Genomic DNA, 18388 nt, shown 5'->3' with positions numbered 1-18388 from the left:
CCCACGCAATAGTCGGGAGCCATTAACCACAGGTAGCTAGGGAAGTATGTTAAGTTAGGGTAGTCCAAGTTGGGATTGAAAGAGTACATAAAGGATGTGAAGTGTGATGTCAGTTTTAAAGCATTGGTTATGTATTGAAATGTTATTCATGAATTGTTTGAATAAGATATATCATTGAAATTAATTTTACCCAGTATTTTAAATGTTGGCTTATAAAGAATAAAAACCTTTGTGGCTCACTCTATGTTTTATTGGGAAGCACTGTTCCCAAGATACGAAGTCTTGCAGCCAATTATGAGTAAAGTTAGAAAGACTGTCCTTGGGGATTTAGTATGCACATATGTCGGCATAGAAACACCCAGGAGCCCTGAAAAAATATATTTCACAGCTTCAGTTAGCTCATCACTTTCCAAGCATACTGTACCTTTGGACCATCTGCTAACCTTCTATGGAACTATAGAATTCGCTAATCCTGTGAGAAAAGGTTGAACATTTTTCATTTTACTTATGAGAAAATTAGAGGCTGAGCTTGTCATATTATACAATTTAGAAACATTATAAGCATCCCCTTAGGGAAGTACAGGAGAAAATATATACATGTCTTTCTGGGACACATGGCCACTTGCTTTCTGCTTGGTGTACATCCAGGTTGATGGTTTAGCGGGGAAATCTTAAATTTACTTTTTAAAAGTTTGGTTTTCTTAAAGATAGAAAAACTGTTTTGTTTGTTTGTTTGTTTGTTTGTTTTATATTCCTTTTTGAGGCAGTGCCTCTCTTTGAAAGTCAAGCTAACCTGGAATTCACTTTGTAGACCAGGCTACTTCAAACTCATAGAGATCTAGCTGCCTCTGCCTCCTCTGGATGCTGAAATTAAAGGCGTGCACTGCCATGCCCAGCCCAAGAACCATTTTTAACCTACAGAAATCCTTAATATTTTACTGTTTATTAGTAATTATTGAAAGTTAGGACAATAACTACTGGCCTTTTACATTTTATAGACTATCTTTGATTCTAAAAATGAAACAAACCAAACTCACAGAAGCTTCTCAGAAATACACAAGTGCATAGGGTTTCAGGAGAGACTGTCTAACTTCCTAAGTCTTATCCTAACCCTCTTCCAGGGCTGCAGTTTAGATGCCTTTATTATGGTTCAGGGTGCTGGTTCTATGGATGTTAACCAGTCTTACTCTCACTCTTGAGTTGTGGTACAAAAACCTGTCAGCCTGTAGGAGTTTATTGTCTGTCTGCAGTGTGTCTTGTGTTTATTGTCTGTCTGCAGTGTGTCTTGTTCAGCTTCACTCTGAAGAACCCGGTAACTCAGTCACTACTCACAAAGAACAAAGTCTCACAATTTTAAAACATTTGGGAAATGCTTCAAATGAACGATGAGCAGTACTTACTATTGCTTCTCGAGCATGCGTAGGAAAGCTTGAGTAGGTGGCAAGGCTAGCTCTTCAGTTAAACATTGCTCAAATGAGAATATGGAGGGAGGTGAACATTATCTTCAGAACGTGTTTTCCTACAGTGCTAAGATGTATTCACTGCGGAAGTATTGGATTCAGCGCAGACCCACTTACACAGCACCGGACATGTACTTCAGTAGGGCACCTGAAGGAGATGGCCTGTGAGGGTTGTTAGCTAAAATGTTTCAGACGCAGCTTGGATTCCTGGTTTCCTCTGCCTCTCTCCTGAAGAACTGATTTGTTTTTTGGGGGCCTGCATGGTAGATAACCAAACTGATATAATTAGAATGCTTGCTTTAAAAAGCTATGTGTTTACTCAGGCCAGAATCCCTGTGGTAATGGATTTACCAAACAAAACAAAATAGGAATTTGTTCTTCCTCTCCCTGTTCTCTCTACCATTGCTCCTCTGAATTCCACCTATCATATCACTAGGATGCTAGGATTGTGATCTCACCTGTTTTTATCTGTAAAAATCCCTCCGCTCTTTAGAGCACAAGCATCACTTCCACTACAAATCTTTTAGATGGCACTACTCCTTCTTTGGAATTAGAAGATCACTTCTTATCCATCTTTCTATTGGCCTTTATATGATAAATAATATAGCATCTCATCTCTGAAGGCCAGCTCTTGCTCATTTCTGTGTTCTTGGCAGCTCTGGAAGGGTTTTAACTTCATGATCCTGCAGTAAACATTTGTTGAGTAAGCATAACGCCGTGGAGAAAATAGAAGGTATTTAGTATTAGCCATGAGAATGCACTTGATAGGAGACAGCCACCAGTGCATTCCAGTGGGAAACATCTGTACATGGAGCAGGGCCAGGTGGGAAAGGGAGTCAGAGTCTGGTCCCTTGCATGTCTGGACATTCAGTTTCCGAAATCTTGCTGTTTTAAGCATACCACCTCCTCAGCTTCTCAGTTCACACTCTCCCTATGCACTGCATAGTCCTGCTGCCATTGGGAGTGAGGTGGAAATTCAGATGGGTATATGTCTGGGTGTGGCAATACAAAGTTTCAGTTTCCTAAGGAGTAATTTTTTCCCCTGTTACAGGCATGTAATGAATTCACAACGCATGTGATGAACCTTCTCCGAGAGCAGAGTAGAACGCGTCCCATTTCCCCGAAAGAGATCGAAAGGATGGTGGGCATCATCCATCGGAAATTTAGTTCCATTCAGATGCAGCTCAAGCAAAGCACGTGTGAAGCAGTTATGATCTTAAGATCAAGGTTCCTTGATGCCAGGTATGTGAAGCCATGAGTTGTCTGCATGGCTTTTCCCCTTCACTTCTCATGGGTTCTTTCCGGAGAAACTGGCTGGCTGGTCTTAAGAGTCTTCATTACTTTGGGTATATGAGCTCCTTTCTGCGAATAAATGGTGATCCACCTCTTGCAGCCCATGTGTCAGAGCAGCCTTTTCTTGTCCTGGAGTATAACTAGGTAGCTGCCAACTGAGTGACTCTGAAAACAAGTGGGTTAGTACTGCTAAAGGCTTTGGGACTAACTACATCCTTTTCATTCTGACTCCAAGGCAGTGTTGGTTTTGTTTTGTTTTGGGTTTTTTTTTTTTTTAAATGAAAAGGGTTTGTTTTAAATATTTTTTAAAGATTATTTTTATTTTCTTTGGGTGGGGTGTTTTGCCTTCTTGTCTTTCTGTGTGCAAGAGCTCATGACAGTCAGAAGAAGGCATCAGGTCCTCTGGAACTGGAGTTGGGGGCTAATGTGGGTCACCATATGGGTGCTGGGAACTGGAGACCAGGTATTGCTCTTAACTACCGAGCCATCTCTCTAGCTCCTCTAAGAATTGAACATTCACTCTACTTATGTCTACTGTCTGAAAACACCTGAGACAGTGATAGTCTAAAGACACAGCTCTGCTTGATTGACCACATTACCATAAGACACTAGTCTCTGTCAGGCCAAGTGAGAAAACCTGCTAGTGTCCCTGTGTAGAGTGAGGTAACGGATCAGATGTGGTAGTTAGTTGTCTATGGTGACCTACGGAATGACACAGAAGAGCTGTCAAGGACAGTACAGACTGACTGTGAAGATGCCGCTGGAGCATTTCTCAAGCCAGGGTCAGCCCAGCTTTGGAAAAGAATTTCTCTTTGATCTTGCTTTCTTCTCTCCTTATTCTGACAGAAGTCATCATTTTCTTATAGATCCCACAATATTAACCCAAATACGCGAGGCGTTGTTTCAGCTAGAAAACTAAGGGTATGCCAGACCTGTGTAAGAATCAAGCAAAAGACATTTCCACCTAATTTTATACTATTTCCTAATTAAACAAAATTCTGGAGCCCCTGGGCCTGCTGAACTAGTCACCAAGACTCAATCTTTTCTGGGGATGTCTTTTGTACTAGCTTTTTGCTTTCCTCTCTTGGACTAGTAGTTCCCATTGATCCTTTTGTACATACGTTAGCATGACCCTTGCACAGGCTTATCTGTCCCCAGGCTCAGTCCCCACAGCTCATTTTATCATCTTACCCTTAGTATCACTGTTGTGCTCTGATGCTTTGCTTAAAACTATGGTAGCCTGTTGGTTTGCAGGATACAATACACTCTTTTCCAAGGAGTTTAAGGTTCTCTGTGTGTGGCCTGTTCTTTGTTGTGGTGAAGAACGTCAGTGTTGGATTTTCTGTTTTGTACTGAGGATGGAACACAGGCAATGTTTCATACATGACAGGCAAGCTTCATTCCAGTGAGCTACACTCTCAGCCCCTTAAAAAGTGGTTATGTTGAAATAAAATCTAAGTTGCTTCGGACTCCAGAGGCATTGGGATTACAGGCAGATGTCACCACACTTGACAGTTTTAAGGTTTACTATTATTTCTAGTTTTAAAATACCAAGATCATTGTACAAAGCTTGGAAAATGTATAAACTAGAAGAGATGGGGGATAAAAGATTTTAACAATTCCAGTCTTAAAAAAACAAAACAAAACCACTGCAAAATGTTTTAATGTTTTTTTTCATTTGTTTTGAGACAGGGTCTGTCTTTGTAGCCCTGGGTGCCTGGAACTTTCTTTGTATGCTAGGGTGGCCTTGAACTCACAGAGATCTGCCTGCCTCTGCCTCTCAGTGTTGGCATTCAGGCATGCACCATCACTGCTGGGCCCATTAGCTTATGTTTGAGCATTTTAATTTTTCTCACTAGCTTGTATTATAGCTTGCTCCCTAAGCCTTCCTTTCTTCCTTCTTCAGCTACTCACTTTGCTATGGGACATAGTTAACCAGGCAGGTAGATGTATGGACCCACAAGATAGATAATAAGCAGGCACACACATACCATTGATTAGTATTCTGTTTGATGATACCGTGATTGCAATAGAATGGTAAATCCCATGAAAGAGAACAGGACAGAAAGGGAAACTATTCTATACTTGATCTTTTAACCTTTGAATTATCTTCTATGGATTACTTCTTAAAAATGAATGTTTTCTTCACTCTGTTTTTTGGCAGCTTTTCATGATATGACACCCTCCTCCCCAGCCCCCCTGTAGGCCACAGAGTCATTGAAAGTTAAAATGACAACAAGGGCCTTCCTTATATGTCATCAATTAGAAAACATAATTGATTGATGGGCCACATGAATGTCTACTTTTTTTTAAGATACTTTATTAGAAATATACCAAGGAGAAAATGCTACACAGTTATATTTGAAAATGTGACATACTTTTTTCCATAAATGACTGTGACTTGTTTTACTATTTTCAGAAAAAAGGGTGTCTTTTATTATGTATGTATGCATTTGTCTGAATATGGTTTGTACATGTGGTTATATATTTTCACTTTTAAAGGGGTTTATAAATTTATTTGTGTGTATATGTGAGTGTGTGCACAAGCACATGCATGCAGGATACATGACGGGACTCTAGCCATCTTGTAAACATGGCTCTGACAGGCTTTGCCTTTCTTCCTTATTCCCTGTCTTGCTAAAAACTGTTACATTACATTCTTAGTGCTAGCCACCAAGGTCTATTTCCTTTTTTGGCTACTGGCTCCCCCTTGAAACTGATTACCAAGGTCTACTTATCAAAGTCTTGAAGTCCAGCAATCAAAAACCCCCTTTGGTTCACCTAATTAACATGCCCAATTAAAATTAATCACCTCATCCTGACATGGGGTTTTCCTCTTTACTTTTGTAAACTGCCATTCTGTGTGTGTCTCCTCTCTGCAGAGGCAGTCCTTTGTCCTCTGGGACAAATAAATACCCCTGCTTGTTCTCCCTTGTTCTCTTCACTCGTCCTCTATCTCCCGTCCTTGTCGCTTGTTCCCTGCCTGTTGTCTATTCAGGACAAATAAATATCCTTTGTGCTGAGAGAACTTGGTCTTCAGGTGTCCTGGGCCATGTGTCCTGGGCAGGTGCTTTCCTTTTAATACACATACAGTCTCTATGGAGTCCAGAAGAGGGTGTCGGGTCCTCTGGAGCTGGAGTTTCGAAAGATTGTGAGTCTGGTGAATGCTGGGAACTGAACCTGTGTCCTCTGAACCAGCAGCAAGTACTGTTATCTGCTGAGCCATTTCTCCAGCCCCATCCACCATGGGTATTGTTTGTTTGATTTAATAATATTTTTGTTTTTTGAGAATTTCCTACAAAGTATTCTGGTCATATGAATGATTACTTCTTCTGATACTTTTAATAGCTGGTATCAGAGTTTGGTAGGTGGCATCCAGAAGCAATGGTTAATTTGTTTTTATCAAATTTGAGCTAATAAAAAAAAATAAGAAAGATATTTAGAATGCACATCTGCCAGGACTCTGTGCTAATACTTTCTGTTCTTCCCTGTGAATACTTTCATGATATTGTCTGCAAGCATGTTTAGTTTTCATATAACTGCATTTATAACATAGATACCACAAAGAGCAACTATGCTATGACCTTAAATGAGCAGAGATAGAAGGAGAAGATGGCAGATCTAGGAGCAGAGCATGTCCCCACTCAAGTCTGCCCCCCAACACCCAATCCCAGTGGTGGTACTAGGACACATAGCCTTGAGACTGATGTATAGTACACATGGCCTAAGGCACAGCCATTTAAAGTGTGGCACCCTGGGGCAGGAATACCAAGAAGATAAGCTAAATGGAAATTTTCTATAGGATGTTTTCCTAAAGAATAAAGTGTAGGACCATTGCTGTCCTATACTTTCCAGTGAATGCAGATGGTGAATTTCAGTCTTTTCCTTGTGTTGGGCTCTGAGTGACCCGTCTGTGCCAAGAAGCAAGCTTGTGGTGCTCCAGGCCTACACATCTATTTACACAGGCAAGCCCTTGCTCAGCATGCCTTTCCAGAAGACCATGTTTATGTTTTCTTGATAAGTAGACAAGCTTGTAAACAGTCAGTGTAAATCATTCAGGAACAAACTTGTGTGGCTGCTTCTCCCATGCCATAATTCATGCAGAGCTAAGTCCACATTGCCATTTAATCTGTTCTGTCTACAACAATTTTGAGTCAAACTTTACTGTCAGAGATTTCTTTCCATTCCTTCCTTTACTGTTTCCATTGCCAGAACAAATGCCTGCCTGTCATTTACTCCCATGAACCCTGGCCTTGTCTCTGGGCTCCATGTTGTAGCCATGCTGTAGAGTTGAGTGGAATGGCTAACTCTGGGGCATGAGGAGGATTAGAGCAGACAGCTAGGTATCTGAGGTGTAGCCCATGGTTCTAACAGAGGGGCCTGGCATGGCTATCTTTAAGTTTCCACGTATAGCTGCAAGAGAGTGTTTTTATGTGCAAGTCATTCCTGTGTGCTCTCGGTAGAGAATGCCTTCAGTTTGACATGTTCAATATTAATTCTAGACCTTTCCTAACCTGCTTACCTCACTCTCTACTCAGCAGAGGGTATCTCTGTGGAGGCCAGACCTCAGTCTTCATTTTCAGACCACACGTGAAATATGAATTCTTTTCTGTGGGTTTCTCATCTACTCCTCTTCCTGTTCCTGTTCCTGTTCCTCTCCTTCTCCTTCTTCTTCTTCCTCCACTCATTTCATCATAAAATCATTTTCATTTTAATCACCCCTAGAATGCAATGGTTAACTTCCCAAAGTTATTAAAATTAAGAAAGTTCAGGACAGAAACATGTGATGCTTTAATCAGACCTACATTAATTGCTCCATTGCCTGAGTGCTTTACTAGCCAGGTTGTACCCAGCCTGCCATGGTAGTGATATTGTGGTAACCAGCAGGTCCGGACACACATACACTCACTTTCCTGAGTGCAGAATATCATAGTTGAGAAAGTCATTAAGAAGATTTGGAAGCAAGTGCTGAGAGAATTATCTAGGGAAGGCGTTTTCCAGTCACGGAGTAGCTAATCTAAAGTGAAATCTGACAGATGTTCATTTTCAAGCTGGAATTCTTCAAAACAGAAATAATAACCACCAAATACAAGCGATGTTTTGCTACTCAAAATATTTGTCAATAAATATTTGGTTTTCTGATATTTGCCACATACACACACACTCCTCTAGCTAAAACAGCAAAATACAGACCTCTATTCATTCCTTTGTGAGGAACTTGTACTGAAGTCCAGGCAGTTGCCTAAGGGGAAAATCCCATAAATCTTTCTTGATGTTTATTTTTTCTTCTCATCTCCCCCACCCCCCAATTCTTGCACAGTTCCTATGGTATCTGCCTTCTGTGGATCTTGAATCTTCTTTCTGTGGCTTTTGCTGTGCTTATCTTACCATAACCTCCAGCTTGACTAGTGATGCCAGAGCTTCAGCAGTCTCTGCATTTCCTTTTGTTCCCTCTTCCAACTGTCTTCCAGGTCAGAAAGACCATTAAAAATGTGGAAACTAGCACAAGCATATAGTCTCAGCACCCAGGATCAGAGGCAGACAGATCTCTGAGTTTGAAGCCAACCAGGTCTATATAGAAAGCTCTAGGCCAGGCAAGGCTGTATCATGAGACTCTGTCTTTAAAACCAAACAAATCAAAAATATATGAAATGTGGGGCCAGTGAGAGGGCTCTGTGGGTTAAAATTCTTGATACAGAGCTTGATGGCCCAAATTGGAGTACTGGGACCTACTTGGTGGAAGGATAGAACCAACTCCCACAAGTTGTCTTCTGAATACCACACAAGTGCCTCCATACATCTATCATTGCATACACATATGTGTACACACATATTAAATAAGCAAATGTAAAATAATTAAAAACAAACAAACAAACAGGACAACTTGAAGCCTCAACAGCTTCCTGTTACACTGAGACTAAAAGCCCCCTCAGCTTGTGAGGTGCACAGCTTCTCTGACCCAGCCCTGCCTTCTCTTCTGGATCTCAGATTGATTTCCTCAAGGAGATGTTTCCTGAGTCTCCTGTGTCTGTAGCCTGTGTCCTGTGTCCCTGTTACACACTGTCATTTCACCTCACATTTTTTCTTCATGACACTTTGTATGGTCACTGTGCTGCAAACCTACTAATTACTGTGTGATTTGGAGGAGAGGGGATTCAGACATGTTTAGATTATATAGCCTTGGCTGACCTGGAACTCATTATGTAGACAGGTTAGCTTCAAACTCATGAGATATGTTGCCTCTGCCTCCTGTGTGTTGGGATTAAGTGTGTGCACCACTCTACCCCACTGTGCCCCAGCCTGTGTTTTTATTGAATGTCTTCCTGCCCTCCTTCTGACCTGCATGTGCCTGTCAGTTCCTAGAGCATGCCTGTTTCATTCCCTGTGTGTCTTTACTTAACACCTAGAATATATTAAGTTTCGAATAAACCTTTTTTGGATAAAGAATGAGACAAGCTGTGCTTCACAGTCTTACACTTTCCTTAGTGCTACAATACTTTAGACGGGTGGGACCATGTCAGAGGCTTCCTGAATTCTCACATAGCTCTCATAGAGAAGAACATATAAATTCTATGGACATCCACTTTCTTTTATCTAGTCCTAATTAATTGTCCTTGGACTAACGCTGATTATACTTGTGACTCACTTTTTCTTCCCTGCTTTTCTCATAGACGGAAAAGGCGTAACTTCAGTAAACAGGCTACGGAAATCTTGAATGAATATTTTTACTCACACCTCAGCAACCCCTACCCCAGTGAAGAAGCCAAAGAGGAGCTGGCCAAGAAATGCAGCATCACAGTATCACAGGTGAGGGGGTCCCACAGGGCTGTGATTTCTGGGATGTAGACACCTGCGCTTCCAGGGCCTCATGTGCTGTCATAGCCAAATGGTCATCTTCAGAGAAGCCATTTTAAAAATCTGCATATTTGAATTATTTAATGTGAGAATTTAAAACTTAAGTGATGTTTTACAAACACTAAGGACAAAGAGTAAAGATTCTGTCTGCCTTCCCGCCCTCAATGTCAGGCTGCTCTGACAGGTAAATGTGCCATGGGAAGAGGCACACTCTCCTGTACCTTACATGTAGGCCTGTTTCCCTTACCCACGTAACTTACCCAAGCCACTTCAATAAGAAGCCAATTTATATTTTGTTGCTGAAAGGAAATTAATTGAACTCTTCAGTAAAGCCTAAAGGAATTTAGAGTTGTATGTAGGCAGCTGTGCCACATGTTGGAATCCTGTGGATTTCTTTGCTTTCTTCCTTGTTACTCGAGAGTTTTTATTGTAGGGTAAGATACTAACATAGTATTCCTCAAGGCTGGAGAGATAGCTCAACAGTTGAGAGCACTAGCTACTCTTCCAGAGGACTTGAGTTCAGTTCCCATCACCCACAGGACAGTTCACAACCAGCTGTAACTCCAGTCTCAGGGGATCCATTGATGAGTGTAGGCACTTGATGCACAGACATATCCAAGCAAAACACGCATGTACATATAAAATAAATCATTAAATAATTTAAGAATATATATTTTTCCTGTATCCATTGAAAAGCAGTGCATCTGTGTCAACAGATATAGCTTTATGATTATTTGCTAAATAATACAGTAATGAATTAGATCTTATAAGTACTATGGAAATGACTTCAGTATACAGGAGGATATGTGTAGGTGAAATACAAACACTCCTTTTATGTAATTTGAACGTGTTTGGATATTGCTGTTCTCTGAGGGATTCTGGAGCACACCCTGCTGTAGTGACTGAAGGATGACAGTAAATATATAACTGAAATCACCTAAATTTTATTCACATTCTCACTTTTAAAAAATAGTTTGCCATGTAAGCAGTGCTTCTTTTGGGAATGAACAGTAATAATATAAGAACCAGACCTGACAATGTAGAGCTTAAAGAAAAGCTAACTCTCCTAAAAGTTCAATGTTCAATAGAATTGAATTCTCAATAGAATTCTTTTCTTTTATAAAAGATCTATTTATTTTATGTATATGCATACACTGTAGCTGTCTTCAGATACATCAGAAGAAGGCATCAGATTCCATTACAGAAGAGGGCATTCCATTCCATTCCATTCCATCAATTCTATTCCATTGCTGGGAATTGAACTCAGGGCCTCTGAAAGCAATCAGTGCTCTTAACTGCTGAGCCATCTCTCCAGTCCCTCAATAGAATCCTAATCCTTCCTGAACAGTTTCCACCAACTGGGGACCAAACATTCAAACAACAGTCTAGAGGGACCATTCTCATTCAGACTACTGCATCTTGACATCTAATGCATATATTCCTTCTATACACTTGAACCCCAGACATAAACAAATCCCCTTTGAATTCCAATGAATGACTTAGATTAATGTCTTATGTGATTGTTGTTTAAAAGAAAATAATACCCTGAGTTTACACAAATTCTGTTTTGTTGTTGGTTTTATTTGTTTGTTTTGAGATAGGGTCTCGATGTATAGCCCTGACTGGCCTAGAACTAACTCACTAAGATCTGCCTGCCTCTGCCTCCATACTGCTGGGATTATAGGCCTGGGCCATCACTCCTGATCTTAGGCTACTTTTTTAAACTTTTGCTTTAATATTGTTTCCAGAGCAACTTTGACTTATAATTAGTATTTCATTCAAAGCTTAATTTCTTTCACTTATTAAATTGTGGTATACTTTGTTTCCTGACCAGTTTCTTTTTAAAGTATTTTATTTAATGTATTTTCAGGCACACATGTGCAATTTTTGTGTGCAGAGATGAAGAGAACAACTTTCAGGAGTTGTTTCTTTGCTTCCTCCTGGATTGTAGGGATAGAACTGTACAGACCATGCAGCACAGACTCCCACTTGAAACACTGAGTATAATGTGCTGGGTTCCAGAGTGAACAAATTGAAGGTGGATTTGAGTTGGGCTTTCTGGGGCTTGGATGCTTGAGGTGATCTTGTTCTGACCAAATACGTGACAGGGGCAACAGAAGGGAGGAAGGGCTTAATGTGATTGTTGTGATCATAGTTTGAGGATACAGGCCTTCATGGCAGGGAGGCCTGGTGATGGAAGTGTGTGGCTGTAGGTTGGATTGTGAATTGAACTTTGATCCCCATTGTGTCTTGCTCCTTTTTATTCTCCGGAAATGACCTCACAGACAGTCCCAGGGTGTGACTTGTAGGTGACTCTAAACCCATCCAAGCTGAGCATAAAGATTAAACAGCATAGTGTACAACCCCAAACTCTAGTGAAAGTCTCATGTGCTGAGCCAGCTGACAGCCAGGTCTGCTTTAATGTTGAGGATCCTTTAATGTGTTTTTCTGCTCCCACTCTTTGTTTTTAACTTTTAACAATATATTTGATACTGGGGAATAGCATACATTATGTCCTTTTCAAGAGCTCTATAATCCAGATTTTTTTTGATAGTTTTAGTATATAGCAATTTAGATGTAGTTCTAGGTCATAGTCAATATATGCTTGTGGAATTAGTAATAAAAGGTTTTCTTCTGGCTGTTCTGTCAAGAGATTTCACTTCTAAAGGGACTTGGAACACATTTAACAAGTGTTCTAACACACTGTTTAGTGCATTCATTTGCATTTGTTTCTATCCTTTGAGAAGCTCTGGAACAGCGCTCCTCGTGTGGCCCAGCCAGACTGGCACTTGCTGCTGCCTCCTGCCTGTACCTCCATGTGGGGATTTCAGGCATGCATCATCGCATCCAACCTTTTTTTAAACCATGTATTTGTTTCTGTGTGAGGGGGTGGGTACGCAGTGTGCACAGAGCCAGTTCTTCCTCACACAGAGGTTCCACAAACCAAACTCAGGTCGTCAGCCTTGGTAGCAAGTTCCTTTACCCACTGAGCTGTTTGATGGTTCACACCTGGCTTTTCTGCTTCTTGTCTTTATTTGAAATTAAGTCTTCCTATCTTGCCGAGGCCTCACTCAAACTTGTAAGTACAATGCTCCTCAAGTTTCCATCTTCCTAGTAGTTGGGTCTGTAGACATCCTTCCTCACACCTGGCCATGCCATTTATTTTCTATAGTTTGTTTTAAATGTTTTGAGAAAAGGGCAAAGGCCTAGAAATAATATAGTCATAGATACTCACCTGTCTTAAGACATGCTTCCTGATCTTGTCCCATCCAGCAGAGACTTTCAGCAGTCAGCATATGTATCCATTTAAATTGTGACAGCTTTCTGAATTCACCTACTTCCTGTCTAAAAAATTAACCTTCCATGCAAATCCCTCTTCCTGTATCTCTAAAGTGGATGAAATGGTTATTTGGTTAAACACATTGATTTCTATCCTTATAGGTTTTAGTTCAAGTTCTTTAGAAGTGAAAGCAAATAATTTAAATGTTTTCATTTTATATGGGTATTTGCCTGCATGTGTGTCTGTGTATCATGTATGTGCATGGCCAGAATCAGCCATAAGATTTCGTAGAAACTAGAATTACTGACAGACCATGAAGGTGATGAGTTTCAAACCTGAGTCCTCTAGAAGAACAACTAGTGCTCTTAACCACTGAGCACTAAAGTGTCTCTAGACCTTAACAAAGAATTTTTGTTTCAGGTCTGACAGATCATCTGTTCTTAAAAGAGAACAATGTGCCCTAAAGTAGAAATTATGCTGAAAAACAGTTAAATTTAGACATCAGAGATCATATAAATCTACCTTAAAATACTGAAAATATAAGAACAATACAGTTTGTTTTTGTTGCTGTTGCCATTGTTGGTTTCTCTGTGTAGCCCTGGTTGTCCTGGAACTCGCTCTTTAGACCAGGCTGGCCTTGAACTCATAGAGATCCGCTTATGTCTTGCCTCTGGAGTGTTGGAATTAAAGGCTTGAGTCACCATACCTATCCTAACTATAATTTTTTTGATCACGCATATAAAACTGAAATTTTATTATAGCTTCAAATACTTTAGTACTTAAGAATCAGTAGCTGGGCGGTGGTGGCACATGCCTTTAATCCCAGCACTTGGGAGACAGAGCCAGGCAGATTTCTGAGTTCGTGGCCAGCCTGGTCTACAAAGTGAGTTCCAGAACAGCCAGGGCTATACAGAGAAACCCAGTGGAGCCAGGCATGACAACCCACACATGCAATCACAATATACGAGGAATCCCTCTAAATTAATAAAGAAGAAGCAGTGCAATTGCCATGTCTGCCCAAAGGCAACCAATTTAAAAAAGTGGGGAAAGACCTCAATGATGCCATAGAATATGCAAGGGGTCAGCTAGATGGAAACATCCCCATTCTCAGTAGCAGTCTGCAAACTGTAGTTGAAAACCTACAATGAGGCAGCATTTTACATTTCATAGACTAGCAAAAGGTTAAGTTGAACCATGCCAAAAATTTAAGCCTGTGTGTAGCAGTAGGCAACCCCTGTTTCCTGCCAGGTGTCATGTCATTGTATTCATATAAGAAATGCCCAAGCCAGTCAACCCACAGTTTCATATCTATATAAAAATGCCCTGGAAATCCTCTCACCTAAAAAGTATATTAAAACATCGCAAGAGTATTGCTGGTAACACTAAACTATCTGAAGACTTGAAGTACACAGTTGTCCATTTTCCTTAAAAGGTGGGTAATCAGTGGGTTCCCATAATGGTACACCTTACAGCCAAGAGAGGATTAAGTTTAATGTGTGTCAATTCCAGTGTGGCCTAAAAACATCACATCAAGTGAAAACTCAAATTGCAGATCATACGTAGTGTATGGCCATCCTCCATGACATCTGTGGTAGATAGATGCTATGGAGGAAAATAAAGGAGGGAGAGCATGGGGTTAGTAGATGTTCTGCTTACTAGGCGAAGAAAGGAAAAGAACTTGGTAGAGTTGGAGACATGGACACTGTATGTGCAGTTGGTGAGGAACTCTTTAGCAGAGGACACAGCATGGGAAGCTCTGGGTGGAAGCAGCCTGCCTAAAAGAGGAGTAGAGGAAGCTACGTAAGAGGCCGCGTGTCTAGATGGCCACTGGGCAATGTGGATGACTGCAGCTTTTACTCCAAGTCAGGTGAGAAACAGGAGCGACAGAATTACCTGGGTTCTAACAAGATTGCCACAGTGTCTGATTGAAAACAGAGCGTGGGGGTGAGGAGAGGCTGCCACCTGCTCTAACAATGCAAGCAGAAGATGATAGTGGCTTAGGCCGGGGTGTCAGTGCCGAGGGGATGAGCTGGGCTGGGCTCTGGATGCACTGTGAAAGTATAGCCAACTGGGGATTCTGACATAGGAAATGAGGGGAGTCGGAGTTGGTATGGATGACATTTTATCCTGAACATCTCAGGTGTAAAGTTGTCGTTAAGAACAGTAGGGAAAGATTTGGAGAGACGTTTCAGAGAAAAAAGTATGAATTTCTTCTTCAACATATTAAGTGTCTCTGCTGTAGCTCTCAAAGCTCATATGTAAAAACGTTAAGTGGATAGAAGAGTGGAGATGAAAACCATAGCAGTCCCCCATTAATACATGGTAGCCTCCTGTAAATGCAAGTCCTCAGTGGAGAATTCAGCTGGACCAGAATCAAGTCTTCTGTTCTGAGGCTCAGTTCAACTGAGAAGCTGGCGTTCCCTTTCACACTGCAACCTGAAGAGTCTCAAAGCTGTTATTGCAAATTTCACATGCACTGAGACTCATACTTAAGTTGTCACATTTTCTTAATTAGTGGAGCGGATATTAATATTCCTTTACTTTTGGAGTACAGCTAACCTGCATGGATTATTCAAGTTACTAAGACACAAAGTCTCCATTGTTCTCCTGATTCTGATTTTGAGTCTATCTTTTCAGTTAGGTGTTTTTAGAATGAAAAATTTTAACTTACACTTCACTTGCTGCCGTACTGAAATTAACTGTAAATGAAAAAATTGATTTTTTTAAAGCAGAAAAGAACCAGAAATAGTAGAAGTTAAGTGACATTAGATTCATTTCTTCATTCATGCCATTAACCAACATTCCAAAGCCTTTAAAGTTGGTGCACAGGACCTGTCTGTTAACAGCCCAGCACAAACAACATTAACCTGTTCCTTACAGATAAGGAGTCTGAGGTTCCGAGAATGATTTGACAAGGGCTATTTCAGGCCTTCATGAGGGGTAGAGATGCTCGATACAAAGGAAAAAAGTGGATTTTTACTTTTTTTTCCCTGCCAGTGGCAGTGTGGTTCCTGTATCCCAGGCGCCCAGGCAATAGTCTGGCTGGTGTGTACAGACTGGGCTCTTGGGAGGACTGCATCCTTCCCCTAAGCTGCTGTGAAGAAGCTAGGCTAGTTAGTAGTCTGAGGCCTCTTACTCATTAAACTACTTACTCCAAAGCAGTGAATATTCAGTAAGCTAATTAAAATTTGTAAGTAACATTTCCTTATTAAAAAAATCTATTAAAAACAAGAAGAAGCCCGTTAAAGTAATTATTAGAGCAGGAGAAAAAAGATGACTATCAAATTACCATATCTGTTTCAGCTGTCCATAAAGGCCTTTTCAGTTGCTTTGGCAGCAGACACCAGCAGAAATGGTTTTGGGCTGTAAGTGTGCGGTAGATAGACCAGAAGCAGCTTGGAGGAAAATGGCTGCTATTGTGTTATGGAGGTTCTTTCACACTGTTCTAAAAGGCGACAGACCTTCTATTCTAAAGGCTCCTGTTTTGTATCCTAGTGGAGATGAAGCTGTCACTAAACAATGGGTAAAGAATAAAAGAGTCAGATGTAAAAATATGAGAGTGCTTTGAGTGGGCGGTAACACCTAGTGCAGACCAGGGACACCTGCTTGATCTGGGAAAGGGGTGCCTGCCTTGGGGCAGTGGTTAGCCTGCTCTTAGCCCTGCTCTAGGAATGTCAAGTATGCATATTTCAGACTGGGCTTTGCTGATGGAATCTCTACCCCTCCTTTTGTGATACTCAAATCTAAGAACAGGGGGACTAATCTATTCCCATGGTAGACTTAAGTGTTTTGAATTTTCCTATCCTAACGGAAGTCCCTATCTGAATATGGACCCTCCAGCTTTCCCTCTTTTACTGTACCAAGCCCCTTTCTTCTGTGTGAATATGTATTCCCTCCAGTCCCTCTGCATCCTGTCTCTCATCACTGCATCTCACCTTTCCAGTGCCTCACTTCTGTGAGGCTTGTCAGGGCAGTAGGCTAATCTGCAAGTCAGGGTCCCAGCAGAAAACAGATGGCATGCTCAAAATAGAAAAATGTGAGACAATTTTAATAAAGTGACTATTTATAAAACTGTGGACAGAGTGTAGGGAAACAACGGACCATGTTGGCAGTTGGTTCTGTTGCTGCCTCTTAGCCCCAAGAGATACAGGAAGAGTTGCCAGAACCTCAGAAGGATGTTACACAGAGAAACTAGTAACTAGCCCTGAGAAGAGGCAGGGTGCCAGGGGAGTAGATACCGTGGCCTCCTTTTCCTCTTTCTCTCATCTCATTCCAGCCTGCAGCAATTGGCAAGCCCGAGGCAGAGGGCAGCCTCAGGGCCCACAGCAGGGTGGAGAGCAAGGGGAAGGAGTGATCAGAAAATAGATGGTGTAGCCCAAGGGCAAAGACCCATATCAGTGCAGGATGCATGCCCAGACCCCCTGGCTCCTCTCTGTTGATTCTGTGATGCTCCCTCCCAGAAGCCTTCTCCAAAGGTGCCCTTCACTGCCCTTTTCTTTCCTATTGGCTGCTTTCCCGTCCTAACTCACCTATCAGCTCTGCCCAGACATAATGTGATGAGAGGCTTACTTACCTCCTGCAGATAGCACCAGGAAGGGCCCTGTAGGAAAGATGATATATAAAACCTGGAGATGGATGAGTAAGATGCCCACAGAGGAAACTAGCAAGAAAAGGCATTCTAAGCAAAGAAAAATCCATCAGCAGAAGGCTGGTCTGTCAGGTAGCCACAGCTAGTTTTATCCTATGTGATGTTCTAGGAATCAAGGTTGCTGACTCCAAAGGCTCAGACCAGTCTGGACTCTAATCCCAGTTCTTTCCTATTTTATTATCTTTGTGGCCTTGAGTGAGTCTTTGTACTTCCAACTGCTTTGCTCATAGGTACAAATAGATTTATGTGTGCCTCTGTGAGAAATTACATGAAAACCCCCCTATAAGTGGTTGTCAGAGTTAGAAGGTGTTAAGTAGCAACTATGTGCGTGTTTCTCTGTGGTGTTCTCTACCCATAAGAACCATGGAAAACGGTGTACTAGTTTCTGCTCCTTCAGAGCTAGCTTTCCTTCATAGCCAGTTTGTGCCCTCCCTTGCATATTCTCATAGCTCCCTTTTCCTCCACAGCTCTTAGCATGATTCTAAGGGTTGAACTATTGAGTGGTGTTCACTTAGAGATGGTAAACTTCATGTTGGCTGAAACTGGCTGCCCTATTCAGTGCTATATTCTTAATGCCTAACAGCATCCAACCCAGGCACGAAGGATTTGCTGAGTGTCTTAAGACAATAGGTATTGGACTGGGGAGAGCCTACACTTATGAAGCAGGGTAGTTTAGATCTCTTACTTGTATCTATTAACCTAATAACATCCAACTAGCAACTTCAGAGTGATTGGGGAGTGTTTTATGCTGAATACCACAGAGATCTTGCCTTTATGGCGCTAACACTCTAATCAGGAAAGAAGAGCTACATGTGTGTACATATATGCACACATGCATGAACACATACATGG

The 18388-nt window shown here is 41.4% G+C and overlaps 1 protein-coding gene across 2 annotated transcripts in view; it reads left to right on the top strand.

The window, feature by feature from the left end:
- Positions 1 to 18388, top strand: part of Pbx3 (PBX homeobox 3) — a 189949-nt gene that overhangs the window by 151476 nt on the left and 20085 nt on the right. For both annotated transcript variants that reach the window (XM_052182246.1, XM_052182247.1), the window contains exons 4-5: positions 2512 to 2702; positions 9425 to 9560. In XM_052182246.1, coding sequence (XP_052038206.1) covers positions 2512 to 2702; positions 9425 to 9560 — 327 coding nt within the window. The remainder of the gene's footprint in view (positions 1 to 2511; positions 2703 to 9424; positions 9561 to 18388) is intronic.

Source organism: Apodemus sylvaticus, chromosome 5 (genome assembly GCF_947179515.1).
Source record: "Apodemus sylvaticus chromosome 5, mApoSyl1.1, whole genome shotgun sequence".
Taxonomy (NCBI): Eukaryota; Metazoa; Chordata; class Mammalia; order Rodentia; family Muridae; genus Apodemus; species Apodemus sylvaticus.
This window is presented reverse-complemented; position numbering and strand designations above follow the sequence as displayed.